This window comes from Macaca thibetana, chromosome 16 (assembly GCF_024542745.1).
Source record: "Macaca thibetana thibetana isolate TM-01 chromosome 16, ASM2454274v1, whole genome shotgun sequence".
NCBI lineage: Eukaryota > Metazoa > Chordata > Mammalia > Primates > Cercopithecidae > Macaca > Macaca thibetana.
In genome coordinates, this window is record NC_065593.1 from 35,397,373 (window position 1) to 35,419,104 (window position 21,732).

At 40.9% G+C, this 21,732-nt stretch overlaps 4 protein-coding genes across 14 annotated transcripts in view; 2 read left to right on the forward strand and 2 right to left on the reverse strand.

The window, feature by feature from the left end:
- Positions 1-2,462, reverse strand: part of VMP1 (vacuole membrane protein 1) — a 138,960-nt gene extending 136,498 nt beyond the window's left edge. Inside the window, exon 1 of the mRNA XM_050764735.1 lies at positions 2,127-2,462. The gene's annotated coding sequence lies outside the window, so the exon portion shown is untranslated. The remainder of the gene's footprint in view (positions 1-2,126) is intronic.
- The window catches only part of PTRH2 (peptidyl-tRNA hydrolase 2), a 1,137,200-nt gene extending 1,124,277 nt beyond the window's left edge, over positions 1-12,923 (forward strand). For 6 of the 9 annotated variants that reach the window (XM_050764781.1, XM_050764784.1, XM_050764782.1 and 3 more), the window contains exons 2-3: positions 2,441-2,491; positions 12,256-12,923. In XM_050764781.1, the coding sequence (XP_050620738.1) occupies positions 12,256-12,795 (540 nt within the window). In that variant the 5' untranslated portion in view covers positions 2,441-2,491 and the 3' untranslated portion in view covers positions 12,796-12,923. Of the gene's footprint in view, positions 1-2,420; positions 2,501-12,255 lie in introns of those variants that run through there. The other 3 variants (XM_050764788.1, XM_050764787.1, XM_050764780.1) reach the window with 3 other exon arrangements.
- SKA2 (spindle and kinetochore associated complex subunit 2) overlaps positions 1-21,732 on the forward strand; it is a 976,874-nt gene that overhangs the window by 384,327 nt on the left and 570,815 nt on the right. The window lies entirely within an intron of this gene.
- The window catches only part of CLTC (clathrin heavy chain), a 75,325-nt gene continuing 69,138 nt past the window's right edge, over positions 15,546-21,732 (reverse strand). For both annotated transcript variants that reach the window (XM_050764648.1, XM_050764647.1), the window contains 2 exons: positions 18,887-18,962; positions 15,546-16,584 (listed from right to left, as the gene is read on the reverse strand). In XM_050764648.1, coding sequence (XP_050620605.1) covers positions 16,460-16,584; positions 18,887-18,962 — 201 coding nt within the window. In that variant the 3' untranslated portion in view covers positions 15,546-16,459. The remainder of the gene's footprint in view (positions 16,585-18,886; positions 18,963-21,732) is intronic.

Consider the following 21,732-nt stretch of genomic DNA (forward strand, 5'->3'; position numbering starts at 1 on the left):
ACGTAAGATAGGACTACTTCTACTCTTTAGTTAACTATACATCAGCAAAAAACTTCAGCTTTTTCTGCACTTGGAAATTCTCAAGTGACAATACATGACAACCAAAAAGGATCAGATTTAAACTCCCAAATGCAAAACTATACTCATTTTCCAGGCACCTATTTATTAACCATGGTGACTAATTCAATGGATCACAGTATCAAACTATTCTTTGCTAACTTTACTGTGTTCAAAGATCATCTTAGAAAAGTATGTGATAATATTTTCAGATAATGATGCAAAGAAATAGTATTCTACACTGACATATCTCCAGTTCTAAGAGTGAAGTGATAACATATTTCCATTTATATAATAATTTCATGTTTACTATCTCATTTAATCTTTGTGACAGTTGTATGAAAGAAAGTGAGCAGAATTTTCATCAACACAATCTAGACCAGCTCAGAATGTTAGGTAACTCATTAGCCATTAACAAATGTTGGAGCCCAGACTTCAATCCAGATCTTCTGATTTAAAGTTTAACAGTCACCAAAATCCTAAAAAGTGGTGATTCAAGCCAAAAGCAAGAAATTGGAAAAGGGAGAAAAACTGGATAGTCAGTCCTTCAATTGAACATAAAGAATATAAGATCAGATTTGGCAGTTATATAATCAAGAAGCAAATTTATCGAATGTTAAACTAATGATACATCTATCGTAATTCCATATCTCAAATTTCGTCACCTTGTTTCAAAGCCAAGCGTGAACAAATTTTCAAACTCAAAATAAGAAAAATATGTAAACTGACAAACTGATTAAACTAGTTATAGGTAAACTGGTAAAAGGCATCAAAACATGGTTCTATGTATATTTTCTTCTGGAATGTGACTCACAGAAATTAAACTGTATTAATCAATTGTAATCAAGTAGGATATATCCCTCAAAAGAAAAAAGCAACCTTCAGTGCTTTAAGATAATGTAGGCAAAGTAGTAAAATAAAAAATTTCTACTTGAGAGAGTCACTTCATACCTACACAAATCAGTCACATTTGTCTCAGTACCACCATCCCTCTTCCACAGTAAAAACATAAGCTACAATGCATACAATGATGCCTAGTAAATAAGTTTCTTCCTTTCATCATTTATGCTAACAACACACAACTAATATCAGAACCAATGACAATACAATTAGTAGGTGGTAGCAATTAGAATATTAAATTCTCTATCATGACAACACTGGAAACACTTGTACAAGCTTCTTCAAATGATCAATGCAATCTGTCCACAAAAATCTCTGACAAGCCCCAAAGTAGAAATGAAAGACGTTAACATTAGGACAAGGAGCGATGCTGCCAAAATACGTCAACAGTGGCCAGTCTACGTGTATTATTAGATTTTTACATGGAGTTGCAGGTAAATAAAAGATGATTGTGTAAAATCTTCTGGAGGTTATTAGTAATCTAGCAGTGTGACACAGGGCCACATATGGTTTCTGGAATTTTAGAGATTAAGTCGACCTTCACGTTTTACTGCAAATACCTCCACTGTAATAAAATATTGGGGTCGGGGACCAGGAAAGGCAGACAACTCTTTTTCATGAAAGCAGTGAAAATGAGAAGTTCCTCTCCCAGGGCTCTGCGGAGCGAAGGCCCATTCCCTTGGCTACCCTGTACCACCAGCGCTTTAGATGGCACTTGCACGCCTGGATTTCGTTTAGAAGCGAATACATCTAGCATCATGCGCTAGAGGTTCGGGAGAGCAAAAACCAAACTGACAGATCCTGAGAAACAGCTCAGTCATCAGCAGGGAAGACCTTCTCCACTTACTCCAAGGTCCTGGACATCCCGGGACTAAGATGTTCTCTAAAGAAGCCTAGCAAGGCTTCCAAGTCCGCGGAGAGGAGAACGAACAGCCGGGAGTCCTGTGTCTGGGTTCAATGTCCGGGTGACCAGCCATGAGGGGGTGTCCCAAATAACCTGGCTACCGCCAGGGTGAGACATCCTGTCAGCAGCGTCCTAAAACACTGCTGGAAGTCGGAATCACGGTGCCCCAGATCTGCAATGCCTAAGTAGGAGAGTTCCGGAAGACGCCAAGCTCTGAGGACAGCCTCAGGCTTCGGTCCCCAATTCCCTGAGTTAGTTTACCTACCCGCTCCGACCCCGGCTTCTCCGGATCTCAGGATCCTGGAAGCTGCTCCTGACCGACTCTCACACCCGCCGCTGGGCTCCGGCCAACCGGAACCGCTCACGTCACTTCCGGTCCGGTCCCTCTGCCCCCGGAGACCGCCTCCAGAAGGGAAACGTTCCTCCCTGCTTTCGTCGAGCTCGGTTGATCCTCGCGGGATTTCAGTTCGGCTCTTAGTGCGGACCCAGTGGGTGTAGCAAGAGGAAGAATGACTGCTCGCTTTGCGATTCTTGATCCGGAACTTGTTACCCAGGAACCCCGGAAGAGGTAGCTCAAGCGATAGAAACGTGTTCGCTCTCCAGAAGTGAAGGCGCGAGTGAGGAAAAGAGGTACTGTGGGTAGGTTGGTTGGCTCCTTACAGGGCGAAGGAAACCAATATCATTATTAATTCTTTCTCCAGCAGGAACGTTTCTCTTCACTTCATTTCATTACCTACCTTCTTCATTTTCTCCTTTAAAAACTGTCTTCCGCCCAGGGGTCGCTGAGCCCTCTGTTCCTGTTCTGCGAACCGTCCTTGGGAAGAAAGGAGCGGACTGCTGGGGAGGGCAGGACTCAGAATTTCTAGTTCCCAGCAAAGCCTCCATGTAGGCAGTATCGATGCTGTCTCTCTGAAATTGATAAAATGGCGAGCAGGCCTCACACCCTCAACTGGGCACTTACGAATATGCCCAGCGTTTCGAGCTGTCGAGCTCTGCTTGGAAAGAAAAGGTTTCTAAGAATATAGTCGAAAATTTGGGGCCGGGCGCGGTGGCTCACGCCTGTAATCTCAGCAGTTTGGGAGGCTGATGTGGGCGGGTCACCTGAGATCAGGAGTTCGAGACCATCCTGGCCAACATGGCGAAAACCCATCTATACTAAAAATACAAAAATTAGCCAGGCGTGGTGGCGCGTGCGTTTAATCCCAGCTACTCGGGAGGCTGAGGCGGGTGAATCACTTGAACTCGGGAGGCGGAGGTTGCAGTGAGCTGAGATCGCTTCATTGCTCTCCAGCCTGGGCGACAGAGTGAGAGACTTCGTCTCAGACAAAAAAAAAGAATAATTACCCCGCTTATCACACAAAGAGATTGCCTAGAGAGGTATTAGTCCTTACTAACATACCCCAGACACTGTACTAGACTCAGGGAATATGCTGTGCAGGGAAAGTGAGACAGTGGCTTAAGGGTCAGAGAAGATTTGGGAAAGATTTGTTTGTTTATTTGTTTTTTTTAGGTTGTAAACTGCAGACTGGCGCAGTGGCTCACGCCTGTAATCCCAACACTTTGGGAGGCTGATACAGGAGGATTGCTTGAGTCCAGGAGTTTGAGAACAGCCTGGGCCACGTAGTGAGACCCTGTGTCTTAAAAAAAAGATTATCAGGTGGAGCATGGTACAGGAGGAGGTAATGGGATCAACAGCACTACTGAAATGGGTTTACTGAGGCAGGGGAATTAGAAGGCACCAAGAGGAGGATTTCATAGGATGTACTTATTTTGTTCTGCTCTCATTGCCCAGAATTATTTATGAGACCACGAATGGTTATTTGTTTTACCTTAGTCTCAGGCACTGAGCTTATTGATACGCTTGTAGTAAGTATACAGAAAAAGAGACAGACATGTTCTTTTAGAGGAGTTCGATGATAATCTGATCAGAGTAATATGAGATTAGAACATCCTAAAGAACAAAAATCTGTGTTAATTTTAGCATTTTTATGATTAGACATGCCATTGAGATATGGGACATAAACAATAAATACACTTGTTAACTTTTGGATCTTTCACTGACTGTTCTCTGTTTTTTATCTTATTCGTGTATTTTTTTTACTTTTTATTTTTTTGGAGATGGGGTCTTGCTTTGTTGCCCAGCCTGGGGTGCAGTGGCACGATCATGGCTCACTGCAACTTCCACTTTCCAGCCTGAGGCGTCCTCCCACCTTATCCCCTGAGTAGTTGAGAGTATGGCATGTGCCACTACATCTGGCTAATCATTTAAATTTTTTGTAAAGATGAGGTCTCACTATGTTGCCCAGATTGGTTTAGAACTGGACTCAAGAGATGCTGCTGCCTCGACCTCAAGCAACTCCTTGAGGCCAGGAGTTCCAGACCAGCCTGGGCAACATAGCAGACCAAGTCCATACAAAAATAAAATTTTTTTTAAAAATTAGGAGGGTGTGGCAGCATGCGCCTGTAGTCCCAGCTACTTGGAAGGCTGAGGTGGGAGAATTGCTTGAGCCCAGGAGTTTGAGGCTGTAGTGAGCCTCTGAACTCACTCATCATGCCCCTGAACTCTAGCCTGGGTGACAGAGGGAGACCCCTTCTCTTAAAAAAAAAAAAGAAAGAAAAAGGCAACTTCTCTGTTTGATCCTCATATTTCTCATCTTTAAAATGAGGCTAATATATCTTCCTTTTTTTTTTTTTTTTTTTTTTTGAGATGGAGTCTTGCTCTGTCACCCAGGCTGGAGTGCAGTGGTAGGATCTTGGCTCACTGCAAGCTCCGCCTCCCAGGTTCATGCCATTCTCCTGCCTCAGCCTCCCAAGTAGCTGGGACTACAGGCACCTGCCACCACGCCCGGATAATTTTTTGTATTTTTAGTAGAGACGGGGTTTCACCCTGTTAGCCAGGATGGTCTCGCTCTCCTGACCTTGTGATCTGCCCACCTCGGCCTCCCAAAGTGCTGGGATTACAGGCATGAGCCACCGCGCCCGGCCAATATATCTTCCTTTTTATGTGTTCATAGCAACAATAAATGAGGTAATGGATATAAAGGATTTAGTGTGTTATCTAACACATAATAGCTTTTCTATATAGAGCAGTTCCTTCTCTAGACAGTACCTGAATCTGTGTATAGGATATTTGGTTGCTTTGCAACCTAGAAATTATTGCAGAGAATCTTAATTGTTGACATAGAGGTTACTATACCTTTTTAGAAATAATTGAATATTTGTTCAGTTTGGAGTCTGGTTGTTAGATTATCAAAGAAAAGTCCTGCTGATATCTAAGCATCAAATAGAAACTTGGCCAGGCGTGGTGGCTCATGCCTGTATTCCTACCACTTTGAGAGGCTGAGGCAGGCGGGTCACTTGAGGTCAGGAGTTTGAGACCAGCCTGGCCAACATGATGAAACCCTGTCTCTACTAAAAATACAAAAATTAGCCAGGTGTGGTCGCGGGCGCCTGTAATCCCATCTACTTGGGAGGCTGAGGCAGGAGAATTGCTTGAACCCAGAGCTGAGATGGCGCCACTGCACTCTAGCCTGGGTGACGAAGTGAGATGCCGTCTCAAAAAAAGAGAAAGAATTCTCTCTGTTTTGTGAGGTGAGGGCTGTACAGGCACTGGAACCATAAGTACTATGTCTGTGCAGCCCTGTCACCATATTTAGGCACTTGAGTGGAAGAGCACTGAAACTAGGTGCTCTACAGTTTACCCTATGTGACCCTCCTACTGTTGGTCATGCCATGTCAGTCTCCTTTGATTTCTAATGTTTATTTCCTCAGGATTATGTTTTAGTCCTTTCTTCATTCTACATATTTGTCCAGTGGCCTCATATTCTTCCATCTCTTCAGTAATTTCAATTATATGGTAAGGTCTCTCCAATCTATATTTCCAGCCCAGACCTTTCTGACTTTAAACTGATGTATCCTAGGCCCTTTAAGCTGATACATCTTTTTTTAATTCTTCTTTCTAGATATCTCTGAGATGTCTTTTGTTCGGAGCAAAACTAATTCAATATCTTTTCCATTCAAACCTGGTATTTCACCAAAATTCTCTATTTGTTCACATAGAACAAAGTTAAGTGTCATTAACTTCTCCCTTTCTTTTATCACCAGACTTCAGTCAGTCACTAAATCAGACTGGTGTACCTTAGACACTTTTTTCTTTCTCATTCTCACTACTGTTGTCTAAATGACCATCATCTCATCTAGACTGCTGGGAGAGGCCTGATATAGTAATGTTAAGAACAAGGGCTCGGCAGGGCATGGTGGCTCACGCCTGTAATCCCAGCACTTTGGGAGGTCGAGGTGGGTGGATCATCTGAGGTCAGGAGCTCAAGACTAGCCTGGCCAACATGGTGAAACCCCATCTCTACTAAAAATACAAAAATTAGCCGGGCCTAGTGGCACGCACCTGAAGTTCTCAGCTACTTGGGAGGCTGAGGCAGGAGAATCGCTTGAACCCCAGAGGCGAAGGTTGCAGTGAACCAAGATTGCACCACTGCACTCCAGCCTGGCAACAGAGCGAGACTCCATCTCCAAAAAAAGAAAAAAAAAAAAAAGAACAAGGGCTCTGCAGGGCACGGTGCCTCACACCTGTAATCCCAGCACTTTGGGAGGCCGAGGTGGGTGGATCTCCTGAGATCAGGAGTTTGAGACCAGCCTGGCCAACATGGTGAAACCCCATCTCTACTAAAAATACAAACAATTAACTGAGCGTGGTGGCGGGTGTCTGTAATCCCAGCTATTTGGGAGGCTGAGGCAGGAGAATCACTTGAACCCGGGAGGCGGAGGTTGTAGTGAGCCGAGATGGTGCCATTGCACTCCAGCTTGGGCGACAAGAACAAGACTCTGTCTCAAAAAGAAAAAACAAGGGCTCTGTATTAAGGCGACCATTTATGAGCTAGGCAAGCTATAACTTGTGTACCTCATTTTTCTACATCGGAAAAATGGGGATCATAATTATATATATAGATGCTCCTCAACTTAGGGTGGGGTTATATCCTGATAAACCCATCATAAATTGAAAGTACCATAAATTGAGAGCCAGGCACAATGGCTCATGCCTGTAAACCCAGCTACATGGGAGGCTGAGGTGGGAGGATCATATGAGGCCAAGAGTTCGAGACCAGCTTGGGCAACATAATGAAACCCCTGTCTCTTAAAAAAAAATTTTTTTTTTAATTAGCAGGGTGTGCTGGTATGTGCTTGTAGTCCCAGCTACTGGGGAGGTTGAAGTGGGAGGATTGCTTGAGCTCAGGAGTTCGAGGCTGCAGTGAGCTATGATCACTTCACTGTATTCCAGCTTGGACAAAAGAGTGAAACCCTGTCTCTTAGAAAACGAAATATACGTTGGAAATAAATGTAATACACCAAACCTACCAAACATGGTAGTTTAGCCTAACCTACCTTAAACATGCTCAGAACACTTAATTTATTAGCGTACAATAGGGCACAATCATCTAACATAAGGTCTACAAATGTTGAATATTTCATGTAATTCGTTAAATACTGTACTGAAGGTGAAAAACAGAATGTTTGTATGGGTGAAGTTTCTACTGAATATGTATTGCTTTTGAACCATTGTAAAGTCAGAAAGCTTAAGCGAAACTATAGTAAGTCCATGACCAGCTCTGTTTACCTTGAAGTGCTGTTGGGTGCATTAAAGAAGACAATTGCTATAGAGTGTTTAGCCAGTGTGTAGCAAAACACTTAATAAATGTTAACTATTACTACATTATAGCAGCCTCTGAAATTATCTCCCTGTATCTATTGCCAACTTCTAGTTCATTCTTTACATTGAAGGCAGGTATCTTTTAGAACAGGCATCCCTGTGGCCTGTTAGGAACTGGGCCGCACAGCAGGAGGTGAGCGGTGGGCAAGTGAGTGAAGTTTTATCTGTATTTGCAGCCGCTCCTCATTGTTCACATTACCTCCTGAGTTCCATCTGATTAGCGACAGCATTAGATTCTCATGTGAGTGTGAACCCTGTTGTGAACTGCCCATGTGAGAGATCTCAGTTGTGTACTTCTTATGAGAATCTAATGTCTGATGATGTCACTGCCTCCCATCTCACCCCTGATGGGACTATCGAACACCTTTTTGTAACATTTACCAGTCTTGGAAGTATTTGTCTTCACTACTCATCTGTGAACAGCTGACAGTGGCCCGTATTCATCACTATATCCTCAGCTTAACAAGGTGCATGGCTGGCACATAGATAGCCAGTAAACCTTTGTTTTATTGAACTTAACTTCTCTTGGTCTGAATTTCTTCATTTTTGATATGGCAGTAATCCTCACTTCTCAGTGGAACAAATAACACAATACATGTCAAAGTATTGTGGAAATTTTGAGCTATAAAAGCAAAGTTTTGGCCAGGCCCGGTGGCTCACGCCTGTAATCCCAGCACTTTGGGAGGCTGAGGCGGGCGGATCACGAGGTCAGGAGATTGAGACCATCCTGGCTGACATGGTGAAACCCCGTCTCTACTAAAAGTACAAAAAAAAATTAAAATTAGCTGGGTGTGGTGGCGGGCGCCTGTAGTCCCAGCTACTTGGGAGGCTGAGGCAGGAGAATGGCGTGAACCTGGGAGGCGGAGCTGGCAATGAGCTGAGATTGCGCCACTGCACTCTAGCCTGGGCGACAGCAAGACTCTGTCTCAAAAACAAACAAACAAAAACCACAGTTTTAAAACAGAATGAAAGAAATTCAAAATTGGGATTGGACCATTTCAAAACTATTGCTAAAGTGTAAGCTTCATTAAGGAATGGACTTTTTCTGCTTTGTGCACTCCTGTATCCCTTAGACCCTAGAACAAGGTCAATCAGTATTTGTGGAAGGGAAGCAGTATATCATAAAACTAAAAGAATTGAGAAAGTAGAAAGTAGTCACACTTCTATTTCAGATACCCATTCCTATAGCTATGCTCTGGGCTTTGTATCTCTTTGTAATCATTCATCTCCAAAATCAAAACCCCATGCATCGCTCTAAGTCTTTCCAGCTTACTTTCATCACGCCTGTTCTTCAACAGCATGTCTAGATAAATAGCATCCATCACTTTGTTGTCCGTAAATCAGTCTTTGATAATACAGGTTGCTTTTTATCAGGTAGGCCAAAAGAGAAAAATGTAGTAACACAGGTTGCATGGTCTATCATGTCAAACATTCTTACTTACCCTCATCCTAAATTCCCTTGTACCATTGTGTCTTGGGGCTTGCTCCTGGCATAATTTAAACTCAGATACATCCAACTACCATTCCAGTAGGAGGGGAGAGCAAAGGATGAGTGTGGATGGAGTTAGTTTGTATGTTTGGAGGAAGTGATTATTAGTCTTTTGGCTTCTAAGTACTACTGGAGAAAATCACAAATAGTATGTTGCTGTTAAAAAGTCATCATTTATCTTAACCATGCTTTCAATATTCCTCTGCAATCCTGCCATATTTTGCCACACCTTTTATTTCAGCCTTTCTCTTCTCTACTCCATTTGAACTTCTGTCTGAGCACCTTCCCTCTGGGAGAATACTTTCCTGCCTTCAAATCCATGGACCTACCTGATTTAAAACTCAAATTGGAAAAGGTGTCCTTTTTCCTTTCCAAGGCCAAATCCCTTTATAAAGGCTTTCTCTATCTTGAGCATTTACCTGCCTGCCTTCTGGCTCCATCCCATTAACATTTAAATATGCTCATCCTTTCTTCTTAGGAGAAAAAAAAAATTGCTTTTCTTTGTCACCTTATATCCATTGCTTTTTCTTTTTGCTCTGTCTCTTGACCCCACCTCAAACGAATTTCTGCCCCACCAAAGACAATAACCCCTTTTATGTTAAAATTAGTGGAAAGAATGTTAATATAATGCCCTCACTTTAAAGAACATAAAGGAAATTTATAAGTACTTAGAGGGCTGTCATCTATGCCGTGTCAGTCATGCATGCACTGCACAATTCCAAGGGCACCACTTTACATTACAAATACAGTTCATTACAAATATAGTGGCCCCATGTTTATAAATGCTTAGATAATAGTCCACTAGAAAAAGAAACTGATAGTTGCTTGCACCTCTACATAGAAGCACTGTGAATCCAGCAGCCTCATTTGTAGACTGATGCAAGTGTTTTATTGGTGACTCAAATATTATGAACAGCTTTGCCGAAGTAGCAGCATTTTCTAAAATAATAAAGAATGACATTCCTTTGTTTTATGATGGTTACACTTCTGGAAAATTCAGTATGGACAGTCTCCGACTTAAGAATTTTCGACTTTAGGATGGTGTGAAAGCGATACCCATTCAGTAGAAACTGTACTTAAGGTTTTGCATTTTGATCTTTTCCTGGCCTAGTGATAATGTGGTACAGTACACTCTTGTGATGCTGGGCAGTGGCAGCGAGCCACAGCTCCCAGTCACCCATGTGATCATGGGAGTGAACAACCCATCCTCTACTGTGTAGTGTTGTCAGCTTTTTTGGATATTGTGTTTTGTGTTTTCACATTCCATCATGTCTACAAAATGTCCATCAGTGTCTCCTGTTTCTGGTGAGATAAAGAAGAGGAAGGCAATTACTCTTGAAACGAAACTCAAGATAATTGCCCAGCATGAAGGTGGCAAGCCAGTAATGGCCATTGCATGTGAGTTAGGACTTTCGCAATCCACGATTTCAACCATCTTAAAGGATAAGAAGCGAATCAGTGATGCAGCGAAATCGTCAGCATCAGTTAAATCCACTGTCATCACAAAGAAAAGGGCTGGACCGATTGATGATATGGAAAAATTACTTGTTATGTGGATGGAAGACCAGGTACAGAAGCGCATACCACTCAGCCTACTGATGATCCAGGCTAAGGCAAGAAGTCTTTTTAATATGCTAAAAGACCGTGCCAATGATCCTACATATACATAAATATTTAAAGCAAGTCATGGATGGTTCCAGCGCTTCAAAAGGCGTCATAATTTTCACAATGTAAAGATCAGTGATGAGGCAACACGTGCTGGTAATGAAGGTGCCATAGCTTTTAAGGAACAGCTGCATGGGATAATTGTGGCTGAAGATCTTTGCAATAAGGAGCTGATTGCACTGGAGGAAGAAAGAAGTAAAGGAGTTGAGGCAGTGGAAGAAGTTATACCCACGGCACCTAGAAAGTTCACAGCAAAGAAACTGGCAGAGGCATTTGCTGCTATCAGCGGCGGCCTACAGATGTTAGAAGAAATGGACGTCAAATTACGAGAGATTCGCCACAGTTGACAGGCAGATACAGGATGCTCTTGCTTGCTACAGAGAAATATATAATGAAAAGAAACAAGCTGTACAGTCAAAACTTGGTGTCTTCCTGAAGAACAACACTATGCTTGCTAAACCGTCAACTAGTGTTGATGTCCCAATGCCTTCTACCACCTATTCTCGATGTTCATCAGAAGAGAGAGAAATTGAGGACCCTATTACATCCCCATCATCCAGCAATTAATTCATTTCAGTGCTTCAAACATTTTTCAGGACCACTGTGCTTTCAGCTGTGTACATTAATGGTGAGTACCCATACAACCATTCTGTTTTCCACTTTCAGTACAGTATTCAATAAATTACAGGAGATATTCAACACTATTATAACATAGTCTTGTGTTAGATGACTTTTGTCCAACTGTAGGCTTATGTAAGTGTTCTGAGCACATTTAAGGTAGGCTAGGCTAAGTCATGATGTTCTGTAGGTGTATTAAATGCATTTTTGGCTTACGATATTTTCAATTAATTGGGCTATAACCCCATGGGAAATTGAGGAGCACCTCTACATAGTAAAACTATGCAAAAAATATTTTGTGTTCTTATGTAAAATGATGTTGAGTTCTCATCTATTAAGTTTTTCAGCTGCACTAATGTCCAATGGGACAACTTTTCCTTTTGTAAGATTTTTAGCATCCTTGCTCAGGCTTAGTAAATTTCAGCATCTCACTCCAGGCCCATTAATGTGATAGTGAGGTTCTTCTGAGGGTGACTTATTTGATACCATCTCCATTGAGAACCCAGAGCATTGTGAAAACACAGATTAGCACTATATTCCAGGAAAGGGGTGAGTTATTTTTGGTTTCTTTAAATCTTAGGCATCTTGGTAAAACAGAACATCTCCACAAGACTAAGGGAAGACTGAGGAATAGAGTTTTTGAACTTTATGCAACTTTGTTTACATCAAGTTTCAAAATGACCTAAACTGTTTCATGTGGATGCTTGAATCTTTTCTAGTACACTGGTGGTGGGCAAGGGGGTGTTGGAAACAGGGCACAGGCATAAGATCCAAGATGTGTTTTGCCTTTTTTTCTGGATGACCTCATTAAGTGTATAGTCAAAATGTTTCTCTGATAAGCCTATACCTCTGTAAAGTTGTTACTGCCGGATAGTGATAACTGTTTTCCTTTCCCTTAAGATGCCCTCCAAATCCTTGGTTATGGAATATTTGGCTCATCCCAGTGCACTCGGCTTGGCTATTGGAGTTGCTTGTGGCGTGTGTCTGGGCTGGAGCCTCCGAGTACGCTTTGGGATGCTCCCCAAAAGCAAGACGAGCAAGACACACACAGATACTGAAAGTGAAGCAAGCATCTTGGGAGAGAGTGGGGAGTACAAGATGATTCTTGTGGTTCGAAATGACTTAAAGATGGGAAAAGGGAAAGTGGCTGCCCAGTGCTCTCATGCTGCTGTTTCAGCCTACAAGCAGATTCAAAGAAGAAATCCTGAAATGCTCAAGCAATGGGAATACTGTGGCCAGCCCAAGGTGGTGGTCAAAGCTCCTGATGAAGAAACCCTGATTGCATTATTGGCCCATGCGAAAATGCTGGGATTGACTGTAAGTTTAATTCAAGATGCTGGACGTACTCAGATTGCACCAGGCTCTCAAACTGTCCTAGGGATTGGGCCAGGACCAGCAGACCTAATTGACAAAGTCACTGGCCACCTAAAACTTTACTAGGTGGACTTTGATATGACAGTAACCCTTCCATCACAGGTGTTTGAAGCCTGTCAGATTCTAACAAAAGCTGAATTTCTTCACCCAATTTAAATGTTCTTAAGATGAAAATAAAACCTATTCCCATGTTCTATGGTTGGCAGTTGTCATCTTGGGCTTAAAAAGAGTAGTTGGTTAAATGGTCTTGGTGGTTCAAGTGAGAGGCTGAAACAAATATTTAAGATGAGAGAAACAGGTCAATACAATTGGATTAAAAGGGAGGAAACAGCATTCCCCTATACATGGTTAGGTCCCTTTGTGTGTTGGTAGCCCTTCCCTGAGACTATGTCCCCCTGGAGGTCGAGGTTCAAGGGTATTCCCACTAGAGGCAAGCTGCAGTTTGTTCCCCTGCTGTCACTTTTTGGGTGACTGATAGCCTACTTTATTAATAGATACGGCCATCCTCAATGGAGTCCCATGGTTTATAACCTGTTTGAATTTTTGTCTAAAGGTTGAGGTTTTATAGCATTGATACAACCTGCTGTGCAGTGTTTCATATTCACCTTCCCTGACCTACACTGGCCAAAGGTTATCAGCAGTGGTTCTAAATCACAGCCTATTAAAGGTTCTCATTTCCCCCCTTTCTTGTAACAGTGAAGCCAATGAAACGTGTGGAGTAACCTTATCGACCTTACAGATGGAAATGGGTGGGCCCGAGTAAGAATTTATGGTAACTGTAAAGTGAATGTAGTTTGTCATCCCTGCTAGTTTTTTTTTTTTCCTAGAACTTAAAGAACTAGACAGTTAAGGGTGCCTTTTTTACCTTTTAATCTTTAGATATACTTGATACAATCCTAATAATTACTGTTATACCAGTTACCTAGAATATGAGGCAGAGGGTCCCAACTCCCCAAGCCACAGAGCTTCCTGATAGTCATCTTGTTAGAAACTATTTTTCTTTAAAGCCTTCTTTTAGGAGGATACTGACAGTAATTTCTAAAATCAGTGTATCCCCAAGAACGGTACTGATACCAGGGAGAATTTTGATAATAGGCCCATTTTAAGTGGCTGTACCTCTCTATGGTTAACTGCAATATAAGCAGCATTATAGCACAATCTCAAGGTCTAAGGTCATTGGTGGAATATTGTGGGCAGAACACTAAAGACAGTCTTGAAAGTTCTAATATTTGATTCATTTCATACACTTCGCACAGGCATGCGACAGCACAGGAGAAAAACTGCAACTGTGAATGATGCCACAATAGCAACTATTTCTAAACAGAATGTTTACTGGCTCCAGAAGTGATGCAACAAAATGCAACGTTAGGACTGAGTTGAACTCAGTGCTAAGTGCATGATTCTGGCTCAGGTAATTTCTGAGGTTTGCCTCAGATAGACTGATGGCTCCAAATTCAAAGATAGTGGCATTCCCAACAGGATGGCATGGAGTGGCTAAGTAACTGATCAGTGATGGCATATCTACTAAAAGGAACATTATGAAAATTCTGGTAATTGTGGATATATGCTTGTTTTCTAATTCATCTGTACTTAGTATTTTATAGAACTCATAATCTTATAGTCTTCAACGTATACTCTGCAGAACCCATGGGGTCTCCACAGAGTCAAAAATCTTTTCATAATACTATTACTTTTCTTTTCTCTGTTATTTGCACTGATGGTACAAAAGCAGTGGTGGAGAAAACTGATGGCACCTCCCACATATCAAAGCAGGGGCACCATTGTATTCTTCACTGAACTGCACTCACATTAAACACTTTCACTTAATGTCCTGGATGAAACTAAATAGGTTTTTTTATTTTTTGAGACAAGAGTCTCGTTCTGTCACCCAGGCTGGAGTGCAATGATGTGATCTCGGCTCACTACAACCTTTGCCTCCCAGGTTCAAGTGATTCTCATGCCTCAGCCTCCTGAGTAGTAGCTGGGATCTTACAGGCGTGTACCTTCACACCTGGCTGATTTTTTATTTTTAGTAGAGCATGCCTGGCTGGTATTTTATTTTTAGTAGAGATGGAGTTTCACCATGTTGGTCAGGCTTGTCTCGAACTCCTGGCCTCAAGCAATCTGCCTGCCTCAACCTCCCAAAGTGCTGGGATTAAAGGCGTGAGTCACCACAGCTGGTGGGACAGGGATTTTAAGTTTTAAAAAACTCTTCTGTGGAGCTTATGGTAGGTAATTTGCCTAAGAGTTGTAAAGCAGTGCAACACTAGGCGAGGGGCTATGTGTAGCTATTGAGGATTAAGGGATAGTGAAATGAACTTTAGGAACATTCTCAGCCATAAGCAAGAGCTGGATTCACACAACCAATTTTTCAAAAAAAATCAACTTAAGATACCCATAATTTGGGCACCTTTATAATTCATGATGAGAAAGCGCATGTTAACTACATGTTTAAATATATTTTATTTCAAGTTAATATAACAGCCATGATTTGTTCATTTAAGTGAAATGCCTAGATAAAAACCTCAAGTGTCACTTGGCTAAAATGTTGGAGACAGTAAATGTAAGCCACTAGAGTAATGACTCTGGTTCTTTAGACTACTGCATGTACCTTACTGAAATACAGGAATGCACATTGATAAAATGCATAATGTCTTCACATGTCTCAATCCTCATTCCTCTTCCTTTCATGCCTCCCTGTAATGCCTCAATATCCAATATAAAACTACAAAAACTACTGTTCTTTTGGTTTGAGTGGTATTTAATTAAGTTCTTTTGGTTTGAGTGGTATTTAATTAAAACTTCAAATCTATGTTTTTCCACAGTCCAGTAATTTATTTTAAACTTGAGTAATTTCAAATTCCACAAACAAAACTGAATAACAGCAATATTTTGTTTGAATTTCTCTCTTCTGTACACTCAGTGATCTAAAACACCACAATATCCAACATACACAAACCTCAGGGAAGGGTTAGTAAACACACACAAGATTGGAATCATGGTGCTCTTTGCTCCTGAATGGAATGGTCCCACAGAAAAAGCACAGGATACAGCACAACATAAGGGCACCTGTTACATATGAAGTGAGCAAAACATACTAGCATTTTCTATATGCATAATGGGGAAACCTGCATAGGTTAGAGGGCCTTTTATGCTCATTTAAAAATCAGGCAAGTTGTCTGTAACATTTTTCAAATAATCTGGAAAGCACTGCAATCCAGTGTAGGATGTGCTGATTAGTGTTGTCTTTGTTGGCATTGACAGTCTTGCATGGTCATATGCCAGTATTTTTGCTTTAGCTTTTCTTTGAATAAAACAGATTTAAATGCATTTAGACAATACATATTTGTAAGCTGTTTACATACACTAAATTTAAGAGATTCAATATTAGAGTTTCTTTGTTTCTTTAAACACTACAGAGTGCAAATCAGATTCTTCACAACAGATTAAATATTAAGCAGTTCTTTAAAGAATGAGGGGGAAGAAAAAAAGCCCAAGTGAATAAAACATTGAAACTATTCCCCTTCGAAAATAAATTCTAAAATGATGTGGAATGTGAAATAAGGTTTTAACATAGGTGATCCAAGTTTATAGTTAGAAACAAAAAGGAGTCCTTCATGAAATAAAGGTTACAAGAACACGTTGCCTGTTTCCCCCATTATAAACAGAGAAGTGGGTAGAGACGATGTTTCAGTACGAAAATAGGTGACTACAGGATCAGCTTTTCATCTCACATGCTGTACCCAAAGCCAGGCTGTGGCTGTCCATACGGTGGTGCGGTATAACCATAACCAAAAGGTGCCTGGGGAGGGACGGCAACACTGGGTCCTGCTGTCAGCATCAACTGGGGCTGACCTAAAGTAGAAGAAAATGAAAAGGAGCAGGGGCAGGGTGAGGAGGCAGGACAGACTGTTAGCATTTAGAACACCCCAATCTCCTCCACTCTAGCAACATAATCTCACCCTCGAATGAGTTGTGTATGGGGGGCACATTTGATTGCTACAATTTTGGGAGGACAGTCTTACTCTTAAGAAGGTTCCTACCTAAAAAGCCAACAAATAGTGCAGGGCCAAAGGCCAGAACTGCTTATGACTGAACACAATATGCCTGACACTGTATACTTGACACATACCTACATGCATATTACACTAAATGACACAATAAAATTAGCACAAGAAAACTTAGTTTTTAAAAAGACTTTTTTTTTTTTCAAAGACAGAATCTTGCTGTGTTGCCCAGGCTGGAGTGCAGTTGTGCAATCTCGGCTCACTGCAACCTCTGCCTCCTGGGTTCAAGCGATTCTCGTGCCTCAGCCTCCCGAGTAGCTGGGATTACGGGTGTGTGCCACCATGTCCAGCTAATTTTTGCATTTTTAGTAGAGACGGGGTTTTGCCACGTTGGCCAGGCTGCTCAAGTGATTAGCCCACCTTGCCCTCCCAAAGTGCTGGGATTATAGGTGTAAGCCACCATGCTTGGCCTAAATGACATGTTATTAACATAACTTTTACAGGTAAATTTCTGATTTAAACATGTCTAAATGGCAATGAAACCAAATTCATTTATAGATGATCCAGTACTAATTTAGAGACAGCAATTAAAACTAAGACACATTTGGGCCAGGCGCAGTGGCTCATGCCTGTAATCCCAGCACTTTGGGAGGCAGAGGAGGGTGGATCATGAGGTCAGGAGTTCGACACCAGTCTGGCCAATAGGTGAAACCCCGTCTCTACTAAAAATACAAAAAAAAATAGCTGGACGTGGTGGTGTGCGCCTATAATCCCAGCTACTCAGCACGCTGAGGCAGGAGAATCACTTGAACCCAGGAGGTTGCAGTGAGCTGAGATAACGCCACTGCACTCCAGCCTGGGTGACAGAGCAAGACGCTGTCTTGGGGGGGCGGAAAAAAAGACACATTCAGACATTCTTTAGGTGTGAAATACATTAGAACATACACCCTCTATCAAATACTATGTTGACATTCTTTCTTACAAAGTTTAAATCGTCGTTGGTCATATACAGAAAACATGACCTGTAGAGAACTTGGCTTAGAGATGGAAAGCAAGTAACACCTCTCTACCCCTACAAAACAAATATTCTTAACCTCCCACTACAGTGTAAACCTAGATCAAGATTTCTCCTACACAAAGGACTTCATGTCTTTGCTTTTTGTGGTTAACAACCAAAGCTGTATTTAGCAAACAAATTAATTTTGGAAACCAATTTTATTTATTTTATTTTATTATTATTTTTTGAGACTGAGTCACACTCTGTCGCCCAGGCTGGAGTGCAGTGGTGCCATTTCAGCTCACTGCAGCCTTTGCCTCCCAGGTTCAAGCAATTCTCCTGCCTCAGCCTCCCAAGTAGCTGGGACTACAGGCATGTGCCACCACGCCTGGCTAATCTTTTGTATTTTTAGTAGAAACGGGGTTTCACCGTGTTAGCCAGGATGGTCTCGATCTCCTGACCTTGTGATCTGCCCGCCTCAACCTTCCAAAGTGCTGGGATTACAGGCGTGAGCCACCACGCCCAGCCATAATGGTCATATTTTTATGTTCCCTCACCTGGTTACTGTGCTTCTACCTATACTCTTCAAAGTGATTGTTCAAATGAATCTGTTCACCAACTATGAAATGGAAAGGGGCAGTAATTCAGACATATAGGTTTAAGAAGACATGAAACTGTCTTAAATATTCACTTGAGAGTTTGAAGATCCTATCTCTCTGGAAAGTTCTCAAATGGAAACTACCCAGTTATCTGCCCCAGTTAGAATTTAAAATGAGGATGTATTCTTTATGTAAAGCATACTAAAGACAGCCTGGGCATATTCTCTCATCTTTTGCTCTTTTGAAAATGGAATTCATCAGTATTTCTTTTTCACTAATTTATGAGCAGGTAATGAATGAGGGACCAGATGATAGGAAAGATTCATGTTATGATCTTAAATGACTGTTTTTGAGTTTTCTTGTATTTAGGATTATTTTAGTGAATAATATCAACACCTGCTTTACGACTTCTCAGAAAAAAAAATTATAGAAAGCAGTATTTCTTAGCAAGCCTTCTGCACTTTAGAAGCTTGTTGTATTCTATTTTGAGGCACAGTCTCTAAATAATTAAATACTTATCTAATGAATTTTTTGAGGTTACGGAGAGAGATTACCATAAACAATGGGTTGTGTCTCTGTAGCTTGTTCTTCTTCTTTTCTCAGTGATTCTGAAGCATCTAATTTATCCACCTGGAGAAAAACACATCATGTTAATTAGCACCCCAAAAGTATTATAAACCTAGGTTTATGGCAGAAAGTGGAAAAGCCTTAGTATGTTAAATTCTGTCAAAATAAAACAGACTAGAAAGAACATTCTCAGGCCCCCTCAAATTCAATGGCAATGTTCATACTTCAGTCCAGGTGGTTTTCAGCACTGTCATTATAAACCCTCAGGAAGGAGGGATTTATAAATGCCATAAAAGCTCACGCCAGACTAAAACTGGGCATGCTAGGATGCAGCCTGAGGGAGGGAGAAAACGAGAAGGAACCACTTTTCAAATGAAGTTTAAAACTGATCAGAGGTAATAATGAACTCATGGTTTGGCAATACTTCCCTCCCCAGAGGAAATGGTATTCAAAAAAGTTAAATGAGCCTAGTGACTGGACAAGTACTTGTGCACAATAAGCTGTTTTTTTGCCAGTTGTGTATAGCTTCTGATGATATTGGTTATAGCTGCAGACTGAAGTTTAAGATTCAAGTGGCTCCATATTCAATCTTTTTGTATAAAGAAAGGCTGCATGTTTAATACTGTGTGTGCTCTGTTATCTAAGAAGTAATCAGTAAAGCCTGATCTTGTCCCAAAAATGTTCGCTTTTAATTAAGCCAAAAGTAAATGGCTACTATATGCTAACTACTCTTCAAAGTGGATAGTATCAGAAGTAATTCTGTAGAGCAGTCCAAATGTATTAGTGAAAGAAAGGAATTAGAATGCCTAGATCCTTCCACTGACTAGTTGTGTGACCTTGGCAAATCATTGCACTGGCCCTCAAATTTCCTTCTCTATATAATGAGAAGGTTGAACAAAATGATCTGCAGTTTCTTCCAGGCCTAACATGATTTGTTTCTGTAATTCTGTAATGAAATAGAGAGAAGTGACATTACAACACTGGGGCTAGAGAATCTCCTTCACTATACAAATTCCATTGCCTTTTACACTATATTTGTCTTTCAATATTTAAAAGCTGGTCTCTCAACCAAAGCCTTATACTTGGTCTATCATTATAGCTAAGTAAAACTAAATTTCAAACCTCAATGTTATCTATTACTGGTGGTTTTCAAGGTCATAAATGTGCTGGATGAGATAGGGGGACCAAAGTGCAGGGGGGAACACTTTCTGAATGTTCACCGCATGTTCTTCAAAAAGGCAAATTGTGAAAAATCACTTCAGAAAAAAAAAACTTCAGTGGAAAAGTTTGTAAAATCCAGGTCCTAAAAAGATTCAGGCAGCACCTCATTTCTATTTGAAACTATTAAAAAAGTATCTTTCAGTCTTTGCATAGGCCATTAAGGTTAGGGCACTGTTTTACATTTAATTGTTTCATATTAAATACCACGAATATGAGTCTAATCCATCTTAATTTGTTAGGGAACTGAAAGTTTGAGAAAAGTAAGCCTAAGTAGGCTCCTTCAGATGAAATGTGGTTTTTCTAGCCTAGGAAGATGGATTAGTTTACTTCTATACACTATTATCCTATTTTATAGTCTAAATGATGTGTTACAAATTACCCTAATACCAAATTAAAGACTATTATGTAGTATAAGTACCAGATGAAATGCCCATTTTTTGGCATCCACACTTAGAACAAAAATTATTACATTTATAGAACTTAAAGCACAGCTCTGTGCCATCAAGGGTCAGATGGGGTTTTGCTAACTAACCAGTATTCAAGAATGAGCTATAGAAGTTATAAAGAAAAATACACGGATGTCTGTACATTAGTAACTTCTAAGAAGAAAAATGAAACAACCAAAAAGCCACCACTGCATAATACATTTCCTGACTTTCGAGGAAAAGAATCTGAAGTGAACATGTGTTTAAAAGTTAAGGTCTGAATCAGATGTTGAACACAGAAGTCCTATTAGAGAAGCACATGGAAGACTTAGAAGAGCTGGCAATATCACAATGCCCTGGCATACACATAGGAACTCTGGGCATAGGGGGAAGAATTCTGAAGGAATAGCATCAAGCTAAGCAAAAAATTCTGATTCTTCTATATGATGGGACAGCCTCTGGCACAGGGACTTTCAATTTTTGTTTCCACTGATCCAATTTAGATTGCTCAAAAAAAAAAAAAAAAAAAAAAAAAAAAAAGCATAGAAGGCTTTTAAGAACACAAGCTTTTGTTAAGAGCTGTAACAAAAGTTTCTGATCCTTGGATTTAAAAAGAAAAATTACAGGTAAGCATGTCAATGAATTCAGTTCCATCTGTACTACTGAAAATTCACTAAAATGTAAAAGGCTTTTCCACAAAGACTGCAATATGCTGCAGAGGAAAAGTAACATGCAGTCAGTTATTTTGGTGTATGTGTGCATGAAAAAAAGGCAAAAGTACTGAAGCAAGAAGTGAGATCTGAAGATGACTTGCTATACAGGCTCTCAAGAAACACACACAGCCCACAGCAATGCTATAAGAGTTTCAAAAATAGTATGATGTAATTGCAATGACTGTTGTACATGCTCCATTTAAAACAATGCATAACACTGCAGTTCAATTACCTGTTTTTCACACACACGCTTTCTAACTGCCTTGCTTACTAGCTGCTGAAGGGTCTCACACACAATGCATTTTACTCAGGTTTGCCCTAAGTTCCAGTGGTGACTCCAGTTTGGTTCAACATAATCCCAAGGCATTGTCCCCCACCCAAATTATTTTCAATTTGTTTCAACTCTCCTTTACCTTCCCACCCTTTTCTAACCACAATTTGATAACAGACGTAAGTTTGTTTCATTCATATTGG